This window comes from Salvelinus namaycush, chromosome 25 (assembly GCF_016432855.1).
Source record: "Salvelinus namaycush isolate Seneca chromosome 25, SaNama_1.0, whole genome shotgun sequence".
Taxonomy (NCBI): Eukaryota; Metazoa; Chordata; class Actinopteri; order Salmoniformes; family Salmonidae; genus Salvelinus; species Salvelinus namaycush.
Genome location: NC_052331.1, coordinates 31,068,718 through 31,091,829, shown reverse-complemented (window position 1 = coordinate 31,091,829; position 23,112 = coordinate 31,068,718). Strand labels below are relative to the sequence as shown.

Below are 23,112 nucleotides of genomic sequence, written 5' to 3'. Positions count from 1 at the left end.
GAATGGAGGAACGTCTAACGCCCCACCCCGCAGACTGTCGACCAATCGCGTTCAGGTTGTTATGCTGCGTCACGCGGTTGCTAAAACTAATCGTCACGCAATCACTTTTTAAAGTCAGGGTATGAGTCAGGAAACGTGCCTATTTTCCTCGAAAGTACGTAATGTCACGATTCAAAAGCTATACAATATTACAGATAGCAAGTGTTAAATTGCCACACACAATGTTGTCGAACATTTGCTAAAAACCTGTATGCTACCCAGCCAGCATAGATGTTATCTGCATATGAGAGTTTTTATCACATCACGGAAAATATTTGTAATGTTGTACTTCTTGTTGACGAAATTCATGCTAATGTTGGGTTGTTGAGCTAGCGCCCAATTGACTCCCATTCACTCCTTGAAGGAGCTGGGGCAACGTACACAATGGGCGTTAATACGATTCTAATGGAGTTTCCCATCTCCTTAAAAGTGTCTCTGATGGAGCACGTGCAACTCCGCTGCAGCTGACCTCCTGACGGATCCAATGGGTGGAGACTAATTTGAGGAGGTGAGTGTGTGTCCTTCTGCAGTCAAGTGCCTGCCCTAGCATCAGTAAGGAGAGGTCTGCAACCTGGTCTCTGAGCATTTTGTATTTCTGTATGATATGTTACGTTTTGTATTAATTTCTGGATGTCCATCATCCATTTCGTATGATATGTTACAAATTGCAATTTGTACAATATGTTATGAATTTGCCAAATATTCAATGTTTTTTATTTATTTAACCAGGTAAGTTGACTGAGAACACATTCTCATTTACAGCAACAGAATGGGGAATAGTTACAGGGGAGAGAAGGGATGAATGAGACAATTGTAAACTGGGGATGATTAGGTGGCCATGATGGTATGAAGGCCAGATTGGGAATTTAGCCAGGACACCAGGGTTAACACCACTACTCTTACGATAAGTGCCATGGGATCTTTAGTGACCACAGAGAGTCAGGACACCCGTTTAAGGTCTCATCCGAAAGACAGCACCCTACACAGGGCAATGTCCCCAATCACTGCCCTGGGGCATTGGGCTATTTTTTTTAGACCAAAGGAAAGGGTTCCTCCTACTGGCCCTCAAACACCACTTCCAGCAGCATCTGGTCTCCCATCCAGGGACTGACCAAGACCAATCCTGCTTAGCTTCAATCCTGCTTAGCAAGCCAGCCGTGGGATGCAGGGTGGTATGCTGTGGTATGTTACGAATTTGCAAAATGTATGATATGTTCGAATTCCAATTTGTTGTGGCTAATGTTAGCTAGGTGGCTAACATTAGCTAGCTCCAGGGGTTAGGAGTTAGGTTAAGGTTAGGGGAAGGGTTAGCTAACATGTTAAGTAGTTACAAAGTAGCTAAAAAAGTAGTAAATAGTTGCAAAGTAGTTGCAAAATGCTAAAGTTGTCTGTGATGAGATTCAAACACACAACCTTTGGGTTGCTAGAAAGATTATATCCGCGGGAGTACGGGTTTAGGGTAATTAAATATTGTGTGGCTGAAGGGTGGGTTGGTGCTGGCAGGTTGAAAATCCATAAATGGATCATTCTTCGGCAATTTATATAAGTTACATTGAGGTTTCTCTTTCATTATTTTAGGCTATCTGGTATTAGTGCATAAGCCTAAACTTTAGGGCATAATTGTACGCACGCCAAAAAGCCTACAAAGCCAATCTCCAAATAATGCTTTTGGGAATGGGCAGAAAAATCCACGGAGGCAAAAAGGACATTGTCAAAGTTGAATTCTATAAGACAAAAGCTGCGAAAGGAGAGTTGGAAAAAAAAGATGAGCGAGTGCCAGAAAAGTAATGTTTGGGAAAGATTTGGTGAAGTGGTAAAAGAGGATGATAGAGGCTGTTGTGTGTGATGATTGTGAGGCAATATACATATTAGACAGTCACAAGATGGGGACTTCAAATAGGCCTATGGCATGTCAAGGGAACTGTAGCCTACTGTTTAGATGGGTTAAATGGAAACTGAAATCTGGACACTGACTGTAGGTCTATAACCTCTCACACAGCCTTAACAATAACTCCTGCAGAATTAAGCATTTCTTGTAGTAAAATTATTTACCAAATGTAGGCAAAATGTGGACTTGGGAACAGGAGTGGGAAATATGATTTCTTTCTTTCTGCATCTTGAGAGAATGCAATGCTCAGTTAGATACAATATGTAAAGGTGTTGTCTTCATTATAAAAGCTGATAATAGGCTTTTTCAACCACATAAAATATGCATCGCAGCCTAACTGAAATCTTATCAGAAACACATTGCATTGTTTTCATAGCTTTCTTTTTCCTTACAACCGGTCAAACGGATGTAATTTGGACATTTTGCACAGAAAATCTTTCCCTTTGTTTGTGCGTTATTGTATTTTCTCCCCGGTCCCTAAACGTCTTTGCTCCGCGAAAGATGACAGAGAAAATTTAACCAATGTCAACTAGATTGAAGATTCATTCTATCGATCTATTACATTATTCTGTTGAGCAAAGGTTTATTTAGTCTTCTAGGGCAACATATGATGACAAAAGAGAAAGTTGACAAACAAATAGCCTACCAAAATGTCGTAAATTATAAGCAGAAACATATCCCTGTCAAAAATCGTTGTCATATTTGACTGTAGCCTATAGCGCATTTGATATATTCGCGGGTAAGGGTTGGTTGCGGGCCTCAGATTTTCACTTTATCACATGCCGGTTGTGCATGGGTTATGAGTTATTAACAATTGCGGGCGGGTGCGGGTGAAGAAACAGCTGACCTGCGCACCACTAGTTCGCGTTATACCCTCCTTTAGTTTTTGCCTTAAGTAACTGTCTATCTTATGTAACTGTAACAGTATAACTTCAGTCCGTCCCCTCGCCTCGACACGGGCGCGAACCAGGGACCCTCTGCACACATCAACAACAGTCACCCACGATGCATCGTTACCCATCGCTCCACAAAAGCCGCGGCCCTTGCAGAGCAAGGGGAACCACTACTTCAAGGCCTCAAAGCGAGTGACGGAACCGATTGAAACGCTATTAGCGCGCACTACCGCTACCTAGCTAGCCATTTCACATCGGTTACATAACCATACCAAACGTAACTTATCATACTAATTTCAGTGTCCCGGAATTACATTTACTATGTTATGTCATACTATGAGGCCAGTCTGCCATTTCTAGACAGAAGTTTGCTTCAAAACCCTAGATATCTTTGGCATTGACATCTATGCTAAAATTAATTGACATGTTCATGTTATGCACATTGAATATATCACATGGCTTTTTCTTTGTAACTCTTCACTGTTGACGTTGAGACTGGTGTTTTGAGGGTACTATTTAATGAAGCTCACAAGTCCTCAACTGGCAGCTTCATTAAATAGTACCCGCAAAACACAAGAAGCGACTCCGGGATTCTGGCCTTCTAGGCAGAGTTCCTCTGTCCAGTGTCTGTGTTCTTTTGCAAATCTTAATCTTTTAATCGGCTAGTCCGAGATAAGGCTTTTTCTTTGCAACTCTGCCTAGAAGGCCAGCATCCCAGAGTCACGTCTTCATTGTTGACATTGAGACTACTGTTTTGCGGGTACTATTTAATGAAACTGCCAGTTGAAGACTTGTGAGGCTTCTGTTTCTGAAACTGGACACTAATGTACTGGTCCTCTTGCTCAGTTGTGCACCGGGGCCTCCCACTCCTCTTTCTATTCTGGTTAGAGCCAGTTTGCGGTGTTCTGTGAAGGGAGTAGTACACAGCGTTGTACGAGATCTTACGTTTCTTAGCAATTTCTCGCATGGAATAGCCTTCATTTGTCAGAACAAGAATAGACTGTCGAGTTTCAGAAGAAAGGTCTCTGTTTCTGGCCATTTTGATCCTGTAATCAAACCCACAAATGCTGATGCTCCAGATACTCAACTAGCCTAAAGAAGACCAGTTGTATTGCTTCTTTAATCAGAACAACCGTTTTCAGCTGTGCTAACATAATTGCAAAAGGCTTTTCTAATGATCAATTAGCTAATCCAAGTTTATCATTTTAAAAGGCTAACACAACGTGCCATTGGAACACAGTAGTGATGGTTGCTGATAATGGGCCTCTGTACGCCTATGTAGATATTCCATAAAAAATCTGCCATTTCCAGCTACAATTGTCATTTACAACATTAACAATGTCTACCCTGTATTTCTGATCAATTTGATGTTATTTTAATGGACAAAAAAATTGCTTTTCTTTCAAAAACAAGGACATTTCTAAGTGACCCCAAACTTTTGAACAGTAGTGTATATATTAAAATACAAAAACAGTCATAGGAAGCACAAATAAAACATGACAAATCACCCAGAAAAACCATTACAGTCCTCCACAAATAAGTCCCCAATCAATACTTTAAATTGCCCGAACGGCACGAGGACATCAAGATGAAATGTATTTAGAATGTTGTTCCTGCAATACGGTGCATTAAAACTAAAATAAGATTTACCTAGCTCGGCGGAGACCCTAGGAACCTCAAAAGTTAACCAATTCTGTGAATGGGTTAGGCAACTAAGGTGTCTATACTTCAACATCAAAGTTAGATAAAACGGCATTTATGAAGTAGCGCCTTGTAAACAAAAAGGGAGTAATGTAGAGATCTACAGGTCATTAGCGAAGTCCAGCTACCTTTTGATACAGGATGCAGTGATGAGTATCAAAACTGTCCCCTGTAACAAAACCAAGGACACGATGGTAAACTGAGTCCAAAGGTTTAAGAGTAGTAGCAGCTGCACTTTGATAAATAATATCACCATAATCAAGAAGAAAGTATGAAAATGTATCCACTCACTACTGTAAGTCGCTCTGGATAAGAGCGTCTGCTAAATGATTAAAATGTAAATGTAAAAAGGTCGACTGAATGACATAATAGCCGTCTGTTCAAGACCTCACCTCTCAACCTGACTTTCTCTTGATTGCCAATATCAACTTGATGAGGAGAGAGACTATACTTGAATATTATTAGTATGCAATTAATATTGATTTGTTTGAGAGTGATGTAAATATTGATCAACCATATGCACAAGGGCCCACTGCTAATTTAGGACATGAACTACAAGGATGAAGAGTTGTGTGATTAACAAACTGAGCATCTAACACTCTTTCAATGGCCCTCAGCAGGGATAGGTTGTGCTGTTTGTTTCCTATTAGTATGACAGCCAGCAGCGCCACCGTGTGGAAGGTATGGAAACAGGGACTCCTCCCCAGTGCAGAGTTCGGAGATCTCTCTTCCTGCGGTCAGCCTTGTTTGACAGACAACATTGGCGCATTGTTTCACACATTTATAAAAACAATTATCCCGTACATACCGATAATTCAGAGGCATACAGTTTTGCACATTATTTTCGGGAACAAGCGCTGGAGAGGCCTCGTCTAGAATGGGGAACAGAGACGATGAATACGATTTCTTGTTCAAAGGTAAATTTTGATGACTGCATTCGCCCGTTCATAGGACCTTCAATAATTCTATCATTGTTGCGTTCTGTCCAATGACAAATCAGACATCAGTGTGAACGAATAATAACAAATAGTCTGGATAAATGTTTTTAGAAATAAACATTGTATGTGTCTCTTTGGTGGAAAACGTTTGCTACTATGGCTACATAAATGCTGTCATTGTAACATTGTAACAACGCCCACAGCTATATTTTTAGGTAAGGTGCACACCCTATCTGCGGTTGCTTCTTTGACTTTATCAACACTGATGAAACCATAAAAGAGGAACTGTTTATCAATAGGTTACTGACAAGGATGCTATTTTCCCATTTATGGTTAAAAGAGCTATATGAAGTTTTATTTTTTTGTGTGAATTGTAGCCTCCCATATCCCATAGATATATTATTTAATGTGGGACTATTGATTATGCAAATGTTGAATTCATGTAGATTTTTATGGAATTAGTGAAAGGAAATGTAAAACTTGGCAATGTAGACCAGTGTCCAAGGACCATATAACACTGTGAATACTATGTTCTATCTCAAGAAATCCCCCTTTGATCTATTCTAGAATGTCATCCTTTGATTTCCATTGAGCTCGCCAGCGACACCCTGTATAGAGGTCTATTTATGAAGTGATACAGAGTATCTTCTGTGGAGTAGACATCAGCCGATAAAGGGTTCTCCTCTTCCTCCCTCACCATCATTTAGAAACCCTGTTGAAACAGGAAAGCCAAAAGTGGTCCAAAACTGTCGATTTAGGTTTGACGGAGCATGTTATCAGCTTCCTGCAGCAGCAGTGATGCCACAGGGACAAAGTTCAGCTTTATTTACTGTACTGTGAGAATACAAAAGGGCTCTACCTCGACAGCCCCAATGTGACTGCCAGGCCTACTCCTGTCACCTCAGTGTTTTACTGTCGGCTAAATACAGTAGAATAGGCCGTTTGTCAGCCTGTTATTGTAGTAATATTATTAATAGTAAAATTGTATCATTGAGTTCAGTGTTTCTCAGCAGTGCTCTTAAGGGGCCCAACTTTGTACATGCTAGAATTTCACTCAAACTGAACATCAATTAGACACCAACTACTACGTCTCCTTGGTTAAGGGGTAACCAATTAAACAAAAGACCCATAAGCTCTGAGAAATATTGACAGAATTATATAAAGACATATACCACTTCAAATAGGTCGATTTCAGCCATCCACTTATTCAAGTGGCGGCAGGTAGCCTAGTGGTTAGAGCGTGGACTAGTAACCGAAGGGTTGCAAGATCAAATCCCCGAGCTGACATGGTAAAAATCTGTCGTTCTGCCCCTGAACAAGGCGGCCAACCCACTGTTCCTAGGCCGTCATTGAAAATAAGAATTTGTTCTTAACTGACTTGCCTAGTTAAATAAAGGTCAAATAAAATAAAATAAAAATATTGTCAATGACAACCCGTATTATGTAACAGTTGTAGGTGGGAGGGCCAAGGCACATAATGGTGAAGAATGCAGGCATTGATCCAAGGTCTAACCCAGGATCCTGGATCCTAGTACATCTATGACACACTTGTTGACTAGGCTTGCTCATCTGACAGTTAGGCTGTAAGAATTTCTCTGTCCTTCTCATTCTCTCCATCTCTTTCTGTCTCATTATCAAGTTGTGCTAATTGGGGACTCTGGCGTCGGGAAGAGTAACTTGCTCTCTCGGTTCACACGGAATGAGTTCAACCTTGAGAGTAAGAGCACCATCGGGGTGGAGTTTGCCACCCGCAGCATCCAAGTGGATGGGAAGACGATAAAGGCCCAGATATGGGACACGGCTGGACAGGAACGTTACAGAGCCATCACCTCCGCGTAAGTCGGGTGGGATTCCTCATGGCTGCCTATTGAGGCCTCTTGGAAAGTAAATGATTGTCAACAAGGACAACAGAAAACAATAATCTAGTGGTCTCAAATCTTAGTCCCAAAGAGTGACTCAACTAATCAATAAATTGCTAATTTCCTTGATGACTTAAATCAGGTGTTTTAGTGCTGGGTTGAAGTGTTGAACATAAACCTACACACCCTATAGCAGGTTAGCGTTTTCGTCATGAATCTTGTTCTGGAAGTAGCTCTGCAGAGTGGTCACTAGCTGGTATAGCCACTAAGTCATACAATCTGATTTGAAACTTAACCCTAACCTTAACCACACTGCTAACCCTAATACCTAACCCTAACCGCGAACCCTAATGCCTAACCCTAACCTTAACCACACTGCTAACCCTAATGCCTAACCTTAACCTCACTGCTAACCCTAATGCCTAATCTAACCTTAACCACACTGCTAACCCTAATGCTTAACCCTAACCTCACTGCTAACCCTAATGCCTAACCACACTGCTAACCCTAATTCCTAACCTTAACCTCACTGCTAACCCTAATGCCTAACCTAACCTTAACCACACTGCTAACCCTAATGCCTAACCTCACTGCTAAACCTAATGCCTAACCTCACTGCTAACCCTAATGCCTAATGTTAACCTCACTGCTAACTCTAATGCCTAACCCTAACCTCACTGCTAACCCTAATGCCTAGCCCTAACCTTAACCTCACTGCTAAACCTAATGCCTAACCTTTAACCTCACTGCTAACCTTAATGCCTAACCTAACCTTAACCACACTGCTAACCCCAATGCCTAACCCTAACCTCACCGCTAAACCTAATGCCTAACCTTAACCTCACTGCTAACCCTAATGCCTAACCCTAACCTCACTGCTAACCCTAATGCCTAACCCTAACCTTAACCTCACCACTAACCCTAATGCCTAACATTATCCCTAATGCTTAACCCTAACCTTAACCTCACTGCTAACCCTAATCCCTAACCTTAAACCGAATGCCTAACCCTAACCACACTGCTAACCCTAATGCCTAATCTAACCTTAACCTCACTGCTAACCCTAATGCTTAACCCTAACCCTAATGCCTAACCACACTGCTAACCCTAATTCCTAACCTTAACCTCACTGCTAACCTTAATGCCTAACCTTAACCTCACTGCTAACCCTAACCTCACTGCTAAACCTAATACCTAACGTAACCTTAACCACACTGCTAACCCTAATGCCTAACCACACTGCTAACCTTAATGCCTAACCTTAACCTCCCTGCTAACCCTAATGCTTAACTCTAACCTTAACCTCACTGCTAACCCTAATGCCTAACCCCACTGCAAACCCTAATGCCTAACCTTAACCTCCCTGCTAACCCTAACCTCACTGCTAAACCTAATACCTAACGTAACCTTAACCACACTGCTAACCCTAATGCCTAACCTAACCTTAACCTCACTACTAACCCTCACCTTAACTTCACTGCTAACCCTAATGCCTAACCTTAACCTCACTGCTAACCCTAACCTTAACCTCACTGTTAACCCTAACCTCACTGCTAACCCTACCCTCACTGCTAACCCTAATGCCTAACCACACTGCTAACCTTAATGCCTAACCTCACTGCTAACCCTAACCTTAACCTCACTGCTAACCCTACCCACACTGCTAACCCTAATGCCTAATCTAACCTTAACCTCACTGCTAACCCTAATGCTTAACTGTAACCTCACTGCTAACCCTAATGCCTGACCACACTGCTAACCCTAATTCCTAACCTTAACCTCACTGCTAACCCTAATGCTTAACTGTAACCTCACTGCTAACCCTAATGCCTAACCACACTGCTAACCCTAATTCCTAACCTTAACCTCACTGCTAACCTTAATGCCTAACCTTAACCTCACTGCTAACCCTAATGCCTGACCATACTGCTAACCTTAATGCCTAACCTAACCCTAACCTCACTGCTAACCCTAATGCTTAACTCTAACCTTAACCTCACTGCTAACCCTAATGCCTAACCTAACCTTAACCACACTGCTAACCCTAATGCCTAACCTTTAACCTCACTGCAAACCCTAATGCCTAACCTTAACCTCCCTGCTAACCCTAATGCCTAACCCTAACCTCACTGCTAAACCTAATGCCTAACACTAACCTCACTGCTAACCCTGATGCCTAACCTAACCCATTGTCTCAGAAGACCCATTGTCTCGGATTGTGGTAGTGAGTCATCTCCAGCAGCTGAATTCATAGATCATTTTCTTAACCCCATCTCACAAAAACATGCCAGTTACATTAAGGACACATATCACTTCATAGACACACTTCGTAAAATCCCAGTTCCAGCACATGCATACCTTTTCACCGTAGATATAGACTCTTTTTTACAAACATAGACATTCCCTCAGGGATGGCAGCAGTGGGAGCCGCACTCCGAAGATATCAAGATAAACAGAGACCAGACAAACACATTTTACAGCTACTTGAACTGGGGCTCAGAAATAATGACTTTACATTTAACAACCAACACTATCTACAGATTCATGGGACAGCAATGGGCAAAAAGTTCGCTCCAGCATACGCAAACATATATATGGCGGACTGGGAGACTACAGCTTTGGAAAAATGCCCACTGCTTCCCTTGTTTTACAAACGCTACCTGGATGATATCTTCGGAGTGTGGCAACACAATCTACAGGACTTCACCACATTCATAGACATCTTGAATAATCACCATCCCACCATTACAGTTAAATATGTCATACACCCACATAGAATAAACTTCTTAGACACCACCGTTTTCTTTCCGGACACTGAAGAAACCATAGTTGACCTACACACTAAAGTTTACTTCAAAGAAACAGACACACATGCATTACTCCACCGATCTAGTTTCCACCCCAAACATACCTTTAGGGTAATTGTCAAATCACAACTCATCCGATTCTACAGATTATGTACTCAACAGAAGGATTTCAATACAGCTACACACACATTTTTTGAGGCATTGAGGAGGAGGGGGTACTCAAAGCAGTCACTGAGATACATCAAAGCTGACACGCTTGTAAGCATCATCCAAAATCAATTGCCTCTCCCTCCTAACCTTAATCCAGGTGGCACTGTTCCTGACCCTGACTCTAACCCTAACCTTAACCCACAGAACCCGGTTTCTAACCCTAATCCCAACCCTTACCCCCAGGATCAGGACCAAAATGCCTATAAGGACCACCAGAACAATCCGGCTCCGACCTCCACCCTCAATACCACCACCATAGACCTCTGGGCCAGCCACCCATTTCCCTTTCTCTCCCTTTCCCTTACTAGGGTCTGAATCCCAATCCAATCCCCTTCCGCTACCCTCAGACTTTCCCTAGAACCCCCAACCCCAGAGGTTACCTATTATCAGCACCTATTCACACACAAACCAACACATACACTCAAGACTAAAAAGCACATTTTTAAATACACAACATGCCTTCCTCCCACTACAACTACTCCGAACCATCTCAGCATACAGGAGGAATTCCAACCTAAAGGACCTCTTAGTCCATGCTAAATTTTCGAACAGGCCTTCTCCCTCATTACCCATAGAATATCACTAATACAGACAACTGACAAACATACAGAACCCACACGCACACACCTTCTGCCCAATCAAACAACTGATGAACATAAACAGCACCAATATCGTCTATGCAATCACCTGTGCATTATGTCATAAAATCTATGTCGGGGAAACTGGGTTTACAATCTTAACACGTCTTAAACAACACATATACAATCACTAATAATAAATTGTCCACACATCTAGTCACACATTTCCAAACACACCCCATTATACACCTGAACATCACTGGGCTAGAAACGATCTCCACCTGGACTATAGCCCAGAGAAAGGCTGCAGAATCCAAGTGGATAGCCACCCTTAAATCTTTGGCTCCACCTGGACTGAATGGCAAAATATAAGGGTAGGTCAACTATTCATACATTTTACATTTTCACACACACAAATCTTTCCATAAACCCAGGATTGGAAATAACAGAGGAGATCACAATAGTCCAGTGCAACTCAAGGTACAAAACCTCAAACATAATTTCCCATAAACCTAACCACACTGCTAACCCTAATGCCTAACCTCACTGCTAACCCTAACCTTAACCACACTGCTAACCCTAATGCCTAACCTAACCCAAACCTTAACTCACTGCTAACCCTAATGCCTAACCCTAACCACACTGCTAAACCTAACCTCACTGCTAACCCTAATGCCTAACCCTAACCACACTGCTAGCCCTAATGCCTAACCTCACTGCTAACCCTAATGCCTAACTCTAAATTAAGACCAAGATCATTTTTGTTTTCATGAATTTTTACAATATAGCCAATTTTGACTTTGCAGCTGACCCATCTATCGGAAATCACTCCATTCTGCCACCAGGGCAAGAATCATGACAATAAATATATCTCTCCAGGATCAGGTTTGGCGAGCACTAGCCGATCACGAGCCTCATCACCAATCAGAGTGTCTGACTTGGAGCCTCACTGGAGCCCCATACATTGTCTGTTGGTACATTGAGATTGATAAGCAGTCTTTCCTACAGCTATTACAGAGGGGCAGTGGGTGCTCTCCTAGTGTATGACATCGCCAAGCACCTGACCTATGAAAACGTGGAGCGCTGGTTGAAGGAACTGAGGGATCATGCAGACAACAACATCGTCATCATGCTGGTGGGCAACAAGAGCGACCTGCGCCACCTCAGGGCCGTGCCCATGGATGAGGCCCGGGCTTTTGCAGGTACTCTGGTCTTTTGGCAGGGGGAACATGGCCTGGTCCCAGATTTATTTGCGCTGTCTTGCCAACTCCTATGGTCATTGTCATGGCAATGACCATAGGAGTTGGCAAGACAGCACAAACTAATCTAGGACCAGGCTAAGGGGTACATAATCTTGGAACAGCCTTGTCTTAATTAAGTGGTCATAAGGGAACACTGATTTTGAAGAGATGGATAGAATGACAATAAAATGAGAGCAGCTCCATATAGTTGCTTCACCTATCTGGAACTTTTATATCAGTGATCATCACAAGGGAATGGGAGGAGGGTATTGTATTGGGACAGTATTGCTATATTTAGCAGCCTAAATGTGTAATGCAAATGGTATTGAGGCAGCTTTAATGTGAAATGTGGCTGCAGGTAGCCTAGAAGTTAAGACCGTTGGGCCAGTAACTGAAAGGTTGCTGGTTCGAATCCCCGAGGCGACTGGGTGATCAAGACACTTAACCCTAATTGGTTCTGGAAAACAGTGTCTGCTAAATCACTCAAATGTAAATAGAGGGTATTTTTTTCTCCAGGAACTGTTTAATAATGATTGTGTGACTCACTTTGCCCTTTCTCTAAACCTGCAGAGAAGAACACTCTATCCTTTATTGAAACTTCAGCCTTAGATTCAACAAATGTAGAGGAAGCTTTCAAGAATATCCTTACAGGTACAGTATTTCAGCAAAAGGACTGTCTGGAAAGCCAATTGCTTTGACATAGTGAAGATGAAATAAACTAGAAAATCCTCTTTTGAAGTATTGAGATGCACCACAACAGTCTAGTCTACTCTCCACAGAAATCTATCGCATCGTATCGCAGAAGCAGATCGCTGAGCGGTCCGCCCATGATGAGTCCCCTGGAAACAATGTGGTGGACATAAGTGTTCCGCCCACCACGGACCAGAAAGGGAACAAACTGCAGTGCTGTCAGAACCTGTAACCCATGATGACGCTTACCTTTCTGTCATCTCAAAGTGTTGTGGCGCAAACAGTCTTCATTTTGTGTAATATACTTTTGATAGCTTGTCAACTCACATTATATTAATGCCATAAAATAAAATTTTACAATATTACAGTAGTTGAGTGGATCTCTCATGTTACCTGTGTACTTTGTATGCTCCTACATTCTGGACCACTTGCAAGGAGTGTAGTCCCTTAAATGTCCACTAGATGGTGGTATGTTTGGTGCAGTCAACTGCATCAACTGATCATTACCGATCTAATACTCCTGTATAAGTAACTTAGAGATTCAGCACACATGCATTCCAGATGTGCCGACTGCAAAGACCAAGAGTCCCTTATGTTTTATTGCACAATGACCCAGCTTACTCAAGGGAGTGCAACATAAAATGATTTTGCATACCCTGCATACATTGACTGACAATCCAAAGCCCACTCCAAAACACTGCAGTTTGTTCCCTTCTTTGCTCTCCCACTTCTACCAGCTTGCAAAGAGTTAACAACAGAAAACATCATATTTAGACTTGGTCGTTCACATGGTCATTGTTCTGAGAGAGTAAATTCATAGGGCTATTGGATGCCAGTTTTCCGAAAACAGCTAAATACATTGTGAAGGGGGGTAGTATGTTTCAAATATACTGTATTAACATGCTGCATCAGTTACATCCCGCTACATTAGCTGTGTCCTTCCGTTTGTGTCCTGATTTTCCAGGCCAGTGTTCATAATCCAGCGATGACATCAGTGACACTTCATTCCACGAGTCCAACACGTCCCAAAACCACTGGTTATAGTTCATATCTGGGCTCAAGTGTTTCAAATAATAGAGAATATGGAGAAATAATCCCCAGAATGGTCTACAAGTGCAGAAGTTCAAGATATATTACACTTTTTTAAGTGAGACCACAGCGCTCATACGATGGTCTCGTCAGTCATTTTCTTGGTCGACTTGGTTGGGACGGAATGTTGGGTAGAGTGCGCTCCTTTAATTTCAGGCATGAGCAGGCGCACTTTCTGATTGGTCCTCCTCCACTCCGAGTATAACTGACAGTGATAGCGGAACGATACCTGAGGGGCACGGAGACAGACGTCAACGAAACTACATCAGACGGTTTCATATGCACTGCAGAGCAGATTCGTTAAATATACCGTTGCTATCGCAGGCACGCACAATACAAAGTTAGACATATTGCATGACAAATTTGTATTTGGTCTGCAAAATGGTTCCGCTTCATTTGATGATTGTGTAACTATTGTAAGCTTTTTTTCAGAGTACAAACAAACAATTCTTATTGCAGGCACAAAAGATTTGTTGGCACATTACTTGTCTCCCCTGAATATAAAATGGGAAGGGCACAAAATACCATAGACAAGAAAACAAAACAAACAATGCGCCACAAATGTCTAATTTGTCTCACAAATGTACTAATAGCAATTGTAAAGCACACATTTACACTGCAAAAATATGCTGTCAATTAACAAAGGTGGAGTAAAGTAACCCATGGTAATGGTGATAAGGGGTGTGTGTGTGTGTGTGTTAGTTACCAGTGTCCAGAGGACGTAGATGGTAAAGAGAGCAATGGTGAGGGCGATGAGGCCCACAGCCTCCAGCCGGCTGTTGAGGGTCAGGTGGTCCTGGGCTCCCCTCAGACACAGCCAGCCAGAGATGGCCGCCAGTGGCGTGATGAGCATGAAGCAGGCCATGTCGCACAGAAGCGTGCGCTTCTCACTGCGAGGGCCTGGGTCCCGCAACCACTGGGAGAATGCAAGGAAAGGTTCATTATTAATATGCTAATTATTCTGTCATTACTATGGTGATGGAGGACTTAAACAGAATTACCCATCAACCTGTCACTCACTCACACACACTGCCATTTTACCTGTGTGAGGGGCTGGGGTCGCTTTTCGACGGTGAACTCGGTGTGGCAGAGCTCACAGTAGCTGGTGTTGGAGGAGGACAGCCACTTCTCCAGGCAGCTCTTGTGCACCTTACCCAGGGTCCCTGTGCAGCTGCAAGGGGAGAGCAGCATCTCACCACCGGCCCCCTCGTGGCAGATCCGACACATGCCTTCATTACTAGACAAATAGGGGAAGAAATTGTGCCTGGTGACCACTCGTTTCAAAACAAATGACACATTAAATGCACTATAAACAAAATACATTATTTTCATCAATATACAACATGTATTTATCAGATATGCTGAATCTGAAAATGATACAGTATGTTGCCCTCTCCTATAAGCTTTGAGATCTATTTGTCCATCGTTTATCTCCATTCAAGGAATTGTTTATTTATCAGATCGAAGCCAAGGGTCACATTCCCGGTCATCCATATTTACAAAGAAAGATAAGAACCTTCTCGAAGAACCTCCTTACCTCTGTGAGCCCATAGCCTTGACAACAGTGGAGAGTGGGCGGCCATCTTTGGCCGTAACCTTAGCGACGTACTGGGCCTGGCCCGCATCTGGCTCCTCTACCTCCTTGGGCAGGTCGGCAGCGCTGCCTGAGTAGTCACACAGGGAGCCAGGCAGGTGGCAGCAGCCTGGTGTAGTCATGGCGCGCTGGTGTGGGTGACGCGCCTCTCCTCCCACTGCTGTGGGCAACTGTTTGGACTGAGTGACAATGTTAGAATGTAACATTGTTACAAGTTACTTGTGATGGTTCATGACATGTGAGGTGATCAGTCCATAGAAATAGAATCCATATTTTATTGATCATCCTTTTATCATGACAAAAACCTTTGGCAAAGGCTTTGCAGACAATGTCAAAACAGGATTTGACACGGGGAACTATGTAATAAAGAGGATTCGAATTAAAGGGGACATTCTTTATAGCCAGGTGCATACTTCATTTTGACAAGCTTATGTGGTGGCGGGTCATCAACATCATAGATAAAACTGACTGTCAGCAACCATAGACAAAGCTCGGCTCCAGTGAATCAATAAATGACCAACAGACACAGCCAGACAGGATAAATGGTTGGCTGTCTAGTTACTGTAGCTAACTACGTTACTGTTAAGCATTCATGTTTTCACATCCTCTCTACGTTAACGTTAGCTAGCTACGACATTCCCACTAGTTAACAAGCTGGCTAAATCAATCAATACAATGCAATGCTATGCATGATGAACAGTTATCTAGATAGCGTTTCGAAACAAGGGATAACGCACCGTATAGTCGACACCAGCTCCCCCTGGCCTTAGCTAGCTATTTGGCTAGCTAGAGACGAGAATGACATTGACATTTAGACATAAAACGATGCTTTGGGAGGAATACAATATATGACAATATATGATGGCAAGTCGTGTATCTGCTCCATTGGCTGGATAATTTATTCGTTCGTAACCATCTCCCCGTCTTCTTGCAGAAACGGTGTATTTTTCACGGATTTATGACAGTTAGCTGACTTGCTCGCATCTCGCTCAGCTGTGCAGTAACTGTATCGTTATGGTCACGTGATCATCGTGTCTGGTGACGCATTACTATAACCACGATACAAGGGTAGCATGATTATTCATATGGTACAAATTATTCTACAAATTAGGCTAATATGTGAACACCCCGAAGTGGCAGTAGCCACTGTCCTAAGACTATTGGCAAGAGAAAACAATGCAAGACAAGATGGTAAACAAAAAGTGTATTATATATATATTTTTTGCCGCTAGGTGACACAACTATTGTCAAATATTTAATATCTCAGTTTTATAGTTGGACATTGTAGGCATACTTCTACGTGTCTATGAGGTTCTTAGGTTGAGATTCATATGTTTAAGCAGAAAAGGTTTGATTTATACTTTTACTTTTAATACTTAAGTATATTTTTGCAATTACATTTACTTTTGATGCTTAAGTATATTTAAAACCAAATACTTTTAGACTTTTACTCAAGTAGTATTTTACTGGGTGACTTTTACTTTTACTTGAGTAACTTTCTATTAAGGTGTCTATACTCTTACTCAAGTATGACAATTGGGTACTTTTTCCACCAATGCATGCTAGTAGATACACATAGACTTCCAGCATTGGCTCGCGAAACTACCTCCAACTTCCTTTATTTTGGACACAGATATAAAGAAGTATCCACAAGTTCATCTGACTCTGGGATGTAGATAAAGGGCCTCATTGCCAAAATTCCAAAGTATCCCTTTAACATAGAAACCTGCGGCAGCTGTGTTTTCTTTCACTTTAGTCATTTTCTATTAAGGTATCTTTAGTTTTAAACAAGTATGACAAATGGGTACTTTTTCCACCACTGTCTACGTAAACACGGGTAACAACTCAGGGTAGAGTCTAGAGGAGCTGCAGTACCAAGGGGTCCTGAGGGTGGATACATGTGATGAGGTGGAGGTCAAGGTGCCAGTAGACATTGACTCCTTGACAGCGCTGGACCAGATAGCCTCCTTGAGAACTCTTCAGGAGGTGGTGAACAGACTGCTGGACATGGACACTTTGGATTGTCTCTCGAGAACAATTCGCTTTGAAAGCAGCCCAATTCAGGAGAGGAGTGGAAGCGCAGACATATTGCAGTAGTGTACGCACGGCCACCCCCTTCAAAACCATACGTTTTTTTTGTTTTACCAATCCTATAACAGCCTATGCTTTTCTCATTCTTACTTTAATTTTAAATGTGAAAGTTAAAAACAAGTCCTATATTTATATAAGTTATCTAAATAAACCAAATGTTATCTAGTGTAGATCCCTTACATCTATTGACGCAACACGGAGCTGAAAATGAGGTGGAGGTCAAGGTGCTAGATATCGACTTCGCTTCATTCACACTGAACTGTATTTCCTTCTCCAGTAGTCTTCAGGAGAACGACAGAGTGCTGGACATGGACAAGGTGAATTGTCGCTCCCTGTTTTTACATTTTTTATTTAACTCGCAAGTCAGTTAAGAACACATTCTTATTTACAACGACGCTGGGCCAATTGTGCACCGCCCTAATGTCGAGAACAGTTCACCTTGAAACCAGCCCAATTCCCTAGAGGAATGGAAGCGCGAAGACGTATTGCAGTAGTGTACGGTCGCCAGTCAAGATTGTAAGCACATTTTGTTTGACTACGTTATTCATTCCATTCTCATTCTTGAAAACAGGCCCTAAACAGATTTATGACAGTCACTTATCTGATAGTCAGAGTTTTGTTTCAAAACGCAATATTCACACACTCATGTGTTTTATCGCCTTTGTTTGTGTAAAATATTACTATATTAATATTCTCAGATTTTTAATTAGATTGTAGCTTTAAAACGTGTTTAGTTGCAAAGCGGTATATATCCAATGTTTAACAAATACATACACCATATAAGTGTAGCATACCCAGCTGAATGAATGGTCAACTCTCAAACTGATTGTTCATGAGTTTAATGCGGTACCATTTCCATAAAAACACCGTAAGAGCTGATGCAGAAACATACCAAAATGCTCTTAAAATATAACCCACAAACAATACACGTGTACGCAACTTTACATTAGCGTGCTTCATACATCAAATGCATCAATATGCGTGAGAATTTCTACCCAAATAGTTGATTACATGCTAACAGCTTGCTAATGTGGCGCAAGTTTAACTAATATTAGCCAGCACAAACAGTGGAGCTAGGCCACAGTTAATGACGTCATATTGCTAGCAGACTTCAGAACATTAATTACAAATATCCGTTCAGTACACGTTCAAAATAATTAGAAAGATTTCTGAAACAAGACCAATATTGAAACACAGTAAATTCATTGTTCTCTTTCCAACTAGATGCTAAGATTGACGTTGTTTCTTGGACGCTTGAACAACGTTAACAAAGTTATCTGCCTTTTTCTCTCGCGCCCGTTTCCCATATACCCTTTGCGCGTAATACAGAGAAGGCAAAAAAACTGCTGTCAACATAAATGTCACACTAAACTGTCAAATATACAGTGACGACTGAAAGCTTGTACAAAGAAAATAAAAGTCAAAATAAATAAAGAGCAGACATTGATCTGACACTGTTTAGGGGTTCATTTACAATATGCATTGTGACAGCATGGTTACTAAAAAAACACACAAAAAGAACAGAGGCCAGTGGAATGTTACAGGATGATAGTTATTTTGAGCCTGAAATTAAGAAAATTGGTGCAAATTGTAAGAGAAGACCCCCCCCCAGTTTTGAGGATCCTTGGTGGTCCTTGGGAGCGATATCCACTTTGTTGACTTTCTTTCTCTGATGTTGTTAAGTGTGAGGAAAGAAGAATTCAAAGGAGAATGTCAAACAAGCTTGATTGCAGTCAAAATACCAATACATTTCCTGTACAAGTTGATCTCAATGCCTTGCCCAAAATAATGAAAACCTTCCAGCTCAAAAAGCACAAGAAACAAGAAAGAAACTCCCACCATCTCAGATTTTTCTGAAATCGTTTCTGTTGTTAGAAACAGGTAAGATTAGCATTCCTTTAACATTATTTTGTTGAATTATATCTCTGAGAAATTAAGCTAATTGATTGCACCCAAATCATCTCTAGCTGACATCTTTGCTAACAGGTATTGTGTCAATTTAAAACTTGCACAAGACAGTTCACATAATTGTCATCTTAAAGAAATGTAGCCAATTTATTCATTACTACACTTAGTTAATCCAGAGATTCTTACCTTTGCCTCAATTCGGCAGTCTCGTCCAGATCATCGTGGCATTTGTAGTTCTTTATGATAGCCACATTAGCAGCTAATTAGCTTTTCATTTTTGGGGGGCAAATACAGGCAACTATATTGATTTAAAAAAATCACCTTGTCACAAAACGTCACGCAAGAGATTACACAAAACGCAGCCCTTATTTTAAGTGTTTATAAAATCCCCATATGGGAAAAATGAATGGTGGGAATACGATTGGAATCTTTTCCTTGTTTGACTGCTAGGTTTTATGGGTTTTATGACTCATGCTGTGGTACTCTATGCTGAAACATCAATGCACGGGCGAGTCAGTGCCACATTTTCATTTGTCCCGAAATCAAAATGAAAGAAAAGTTATCTTGCAAATTCATCAGGCTATGGTGTGAAATAGGCTTTTAGAAGCGCCGTCTTTATTTTATTACTTATCATTAATGCTGTCTTTGGAGTGCTTTGGTGTGCTTATCAATGCACAATCAACTTTTTCCCCACTCCTATCGCTTCTTCTATCTGTGGAACAGCTTGTTGCATTGTGGCCATAGACACATAATCCATAGAAGGGTTTTGGAACCTCTAACTCTGGCAATATGACTTTTAAACTCATGGATACGCTAGCAATGGCTGTCAGTCTTGACTTGAATGGGAATTACCATCTATGGATTACATGTCTATGGTTGGTTGCGGTTGTCAGTTTGCCTAAAGCAAAATTTCAAAATACAATCGTGCGAAAAACATACAGTTTGGAAAGTAAATGCTGTCATTACTAAATATGTAATGTGATAGGTATTTTAACATTTTTTTTTTCAAATTTGAGTTATCCCCATGTTAGCCTGCCATAGAGCAGGTTAGTTCTCAAGAATTCGTTACCATAGAAAATATACCTGGCTAAAAGGTGAGCCACCTCGCTAACTCCTCAAACCTGATTCGTAGTATAGGGCTCTGGTCCATAGACTGCTTCAAGGGTAAGAAAACCAATATGTAATTTTAGAATTTGGGTGAACTCTTTAACCATGGGGGGGTTCTTTAAGAAAGAAAAAAAAATCACCTAATAACAGGAACGGCACCATCTAGTGGTCAGAACCTGGTAACAGGATGTAGGATGGGACATAAACCCAATAACTGTTGGGGTGAGATTGACATGGGTGTGGGGAGTCCGTGGATGGTTTTTGACACATCTTTGGATTCCTCATGTCTTACTCATTGTTAGAAAAAGTTTGGTCCAAATTGGATGTTAGGTTGCCTGGCAACCCAGACTCCGTGCTCTGGCCAAATGCTACGCCACGCCCACGGATGTTAGTTTCTTCTCCGCAATGAGTCTGGATCTGAGTACTGCCCCGACAATTTCTAGAACGCAAACACATTCTAACCGTTCTGATTGGTCCCAGAAACCGATGGGTTGTGCCAGAGCCAGAACACACGAGGGTATGCAGCGTTCAGAAAATGTGTCATTGACTTTAATACTCTGATTGGTTAGAGATGATCCAATCGCTAATTACTTTGTTTTGACGTCACTCATGTAGCTAACATTGAGCAGCAGAAGAATTCAGTTTGAGTCGTCAGGCAAGATTTTACGTACTTTAATAATTTCATATTATATGAATCCTATAAATTAAAATGGCCAATTCGGGTGTAATCAATTAGCTTTATTTCACAGATCAAATTATATTTTTACAAAATAAAGTTTCCTTCCTCATTGCCATCCCTGTCTCCATCTGCTGAGGTGGTGATCAAAGGAACTCCTTGGCCCTCAACCACTGTCACGCTGGTAGGAAGGATCGGAAGACAGACGCAGGAATGCGTAATAGTTTTTTTATTAAGCCCAAATTACAGCGTGCCGTGTAAAGGCACGGGAACGAAGACCAAACAAACACGTAACAAAAACACAGGGTTGAAACCCAAACAAAAGAGTGAGGAGTACCTCAAATAAATAACACACGGGACGAGACTGTAATCATCTGCGCAATCCACAAGGGCACGAAACCCCAAAACACACAGCACAGGTACTCACACGCACATTGTAACAATAATGGAAACCAAAGGGCACACTTATACAAGTACTAATCAGTGGGAATAGGGGACAGGTGTGCGTAATGAAAGTTCCGGAGGGATCCGTGACAACCGCTGCCAACCCATCTTTGCAGATCCCACTATACTAAGTAATTGTGATCCCGAGCAGGTTTGTTGTATAGCCCTGGACAGGGCGGCATTGATCTGCTGCACTACCGCCTTTACAATGGCTCTGGCTTGCCTGTCAAAGACACTCTGGAATAGCTGTTGTTCTAGCTGGTTAGCCGCCAAGTAGATGTCCTGCAGCACTTCAATCACTCTATCCTGGACGTCTGTGTATGTCACATCCTGAGTGATACCAAAAAGCTCCTCCGGAGAGTCCATCAGGATTTGGAGGCTCACTTTTTTGCCTGAGCTGTGTGCAAACTGATCATGTGCTTCAGTGGAGATAAGGAATATGCAAAAGACTATGAAGAACATTGTTGGGAACATACAAATAGTTTCATTCCAAAAAGCCATATTGCCTAAGCTGTGTGCAAACTGATCATGTGCCTCAGTGGAGGTAAGGGATCTGCAAAAGACAGTGAAGAACATTGTTGGGAACATACAAATAGTTTCATTCTAAAAAGCCATATTAATCAGTAATATAATAGTCACAAAAGCTGATGTCAGCTATAATAGTATGTATCTAATAGATGACTATCTTTGCTTTCAAAAGCCACATCCTTTGTTCACAATATTCTGCACTACTCCAACACTGAGAATGCACCACGACAAGAGGAAGATCTTGCCTCCTGCTCCTCACAGAGGAAGGAATGGCCAAAGAACCAATTATTTTTAATCAGGGTATACTCTGCCATGTCTAGGCATGACAACAGCTAGCATCAGTAGAAATGTCCTTTTGGTTATTTGGCAACACAACCAGAGGACCATCTCGCCACCTACTCCACAACGAGGAAGTAGAGGCTCAAGACGCAGTCCTTTTTCACTGCCATAACCAATTATTTCAACTCAGTCCTACTGTTATTTGCTGTTGTCAGTCTTCTACACTGATTTGGCAACTCAGAGGATCTTCCCGCCTACTCAATGAGGAAGGAGAGACCCAAGAATGTTTCCATTTTTGTCAACCAGTCCTTTCAAAATTCCAAAACTCTCCTTTATCTATTAATTTCCATTACGAAGCTTCCAAAGATCTTTATCAACTAAACTGTAAGTGGATCTCTCTCCCATTTAGGCAATTCAGGGTGAGACCACCAAGGATCCTCCGCATGCCCTTTTGATCATCCAGAGTGAGATGTAAAGCATACAGGTAGTTCTGTGCATGATCGGTATTTGTTATAATCTGTTTTTTAAATGCCACATCCTCTTGTTCAAAGT

At 41.7% G+C, this 23,112-nt stretch overlaps 2 protein-coding genes across 2 annotated transcripts; one reads left to right on the top strand and one right to left on the bottom strand.

The window, feature by feature from the left end:
- Positions 1–5,217: 5,217 nt before the first annotated feature.
- On the top strand, positions 5,218–13,206 carry LOC120020476 (ras-related protein Rab-11B-like). Its single transcript, XM_038964176.1, has 5 exons — positions 5,218–5,438; positions 7,099–7,294; positions 11,922–12,115; positions 12,725–12,805; positions 12,934–13,206. The coding sequence occupies exons 1-5, from the start codon at positions 5,399–5,401 to the stop codon at positions 13,074–13,076; spliced, it is 654 nt and encodes a 217-aa protein (XP_038820104.1). The 5' UTR covers positions 5,218–5,398; the 3' UTR covers positions 13,077–13,206.
- On the bottom strand, positions 12,672–16,566 carry LOC120020475 (E3 ubiquitin-protein ligase MARCHF2-like). Its single transcript, XM_038964174.1, has 5 exons — positions 16,265–16,566; positions 15,471–15,706; positions 14,975–15,170; positions 14,640–14,849; positions 12,672–14,162 (listed from the first exon to the last, which is right to left on the bottom strand). Exons 2-5 carry the CDS (start codon positions 15,647–15,649, stop codon positions 14,007–14,009), a joined length of 741 nt encoding a protein of 246 aa, XP_038820102.1. The 5' UTR covers positions 15,650–15,706; positions 16,265–16,566; the 3' UTR covers positions 12,672–14,006.
- Positions 16,567–23,112: the final 6,546 nt, after the last annotated feature.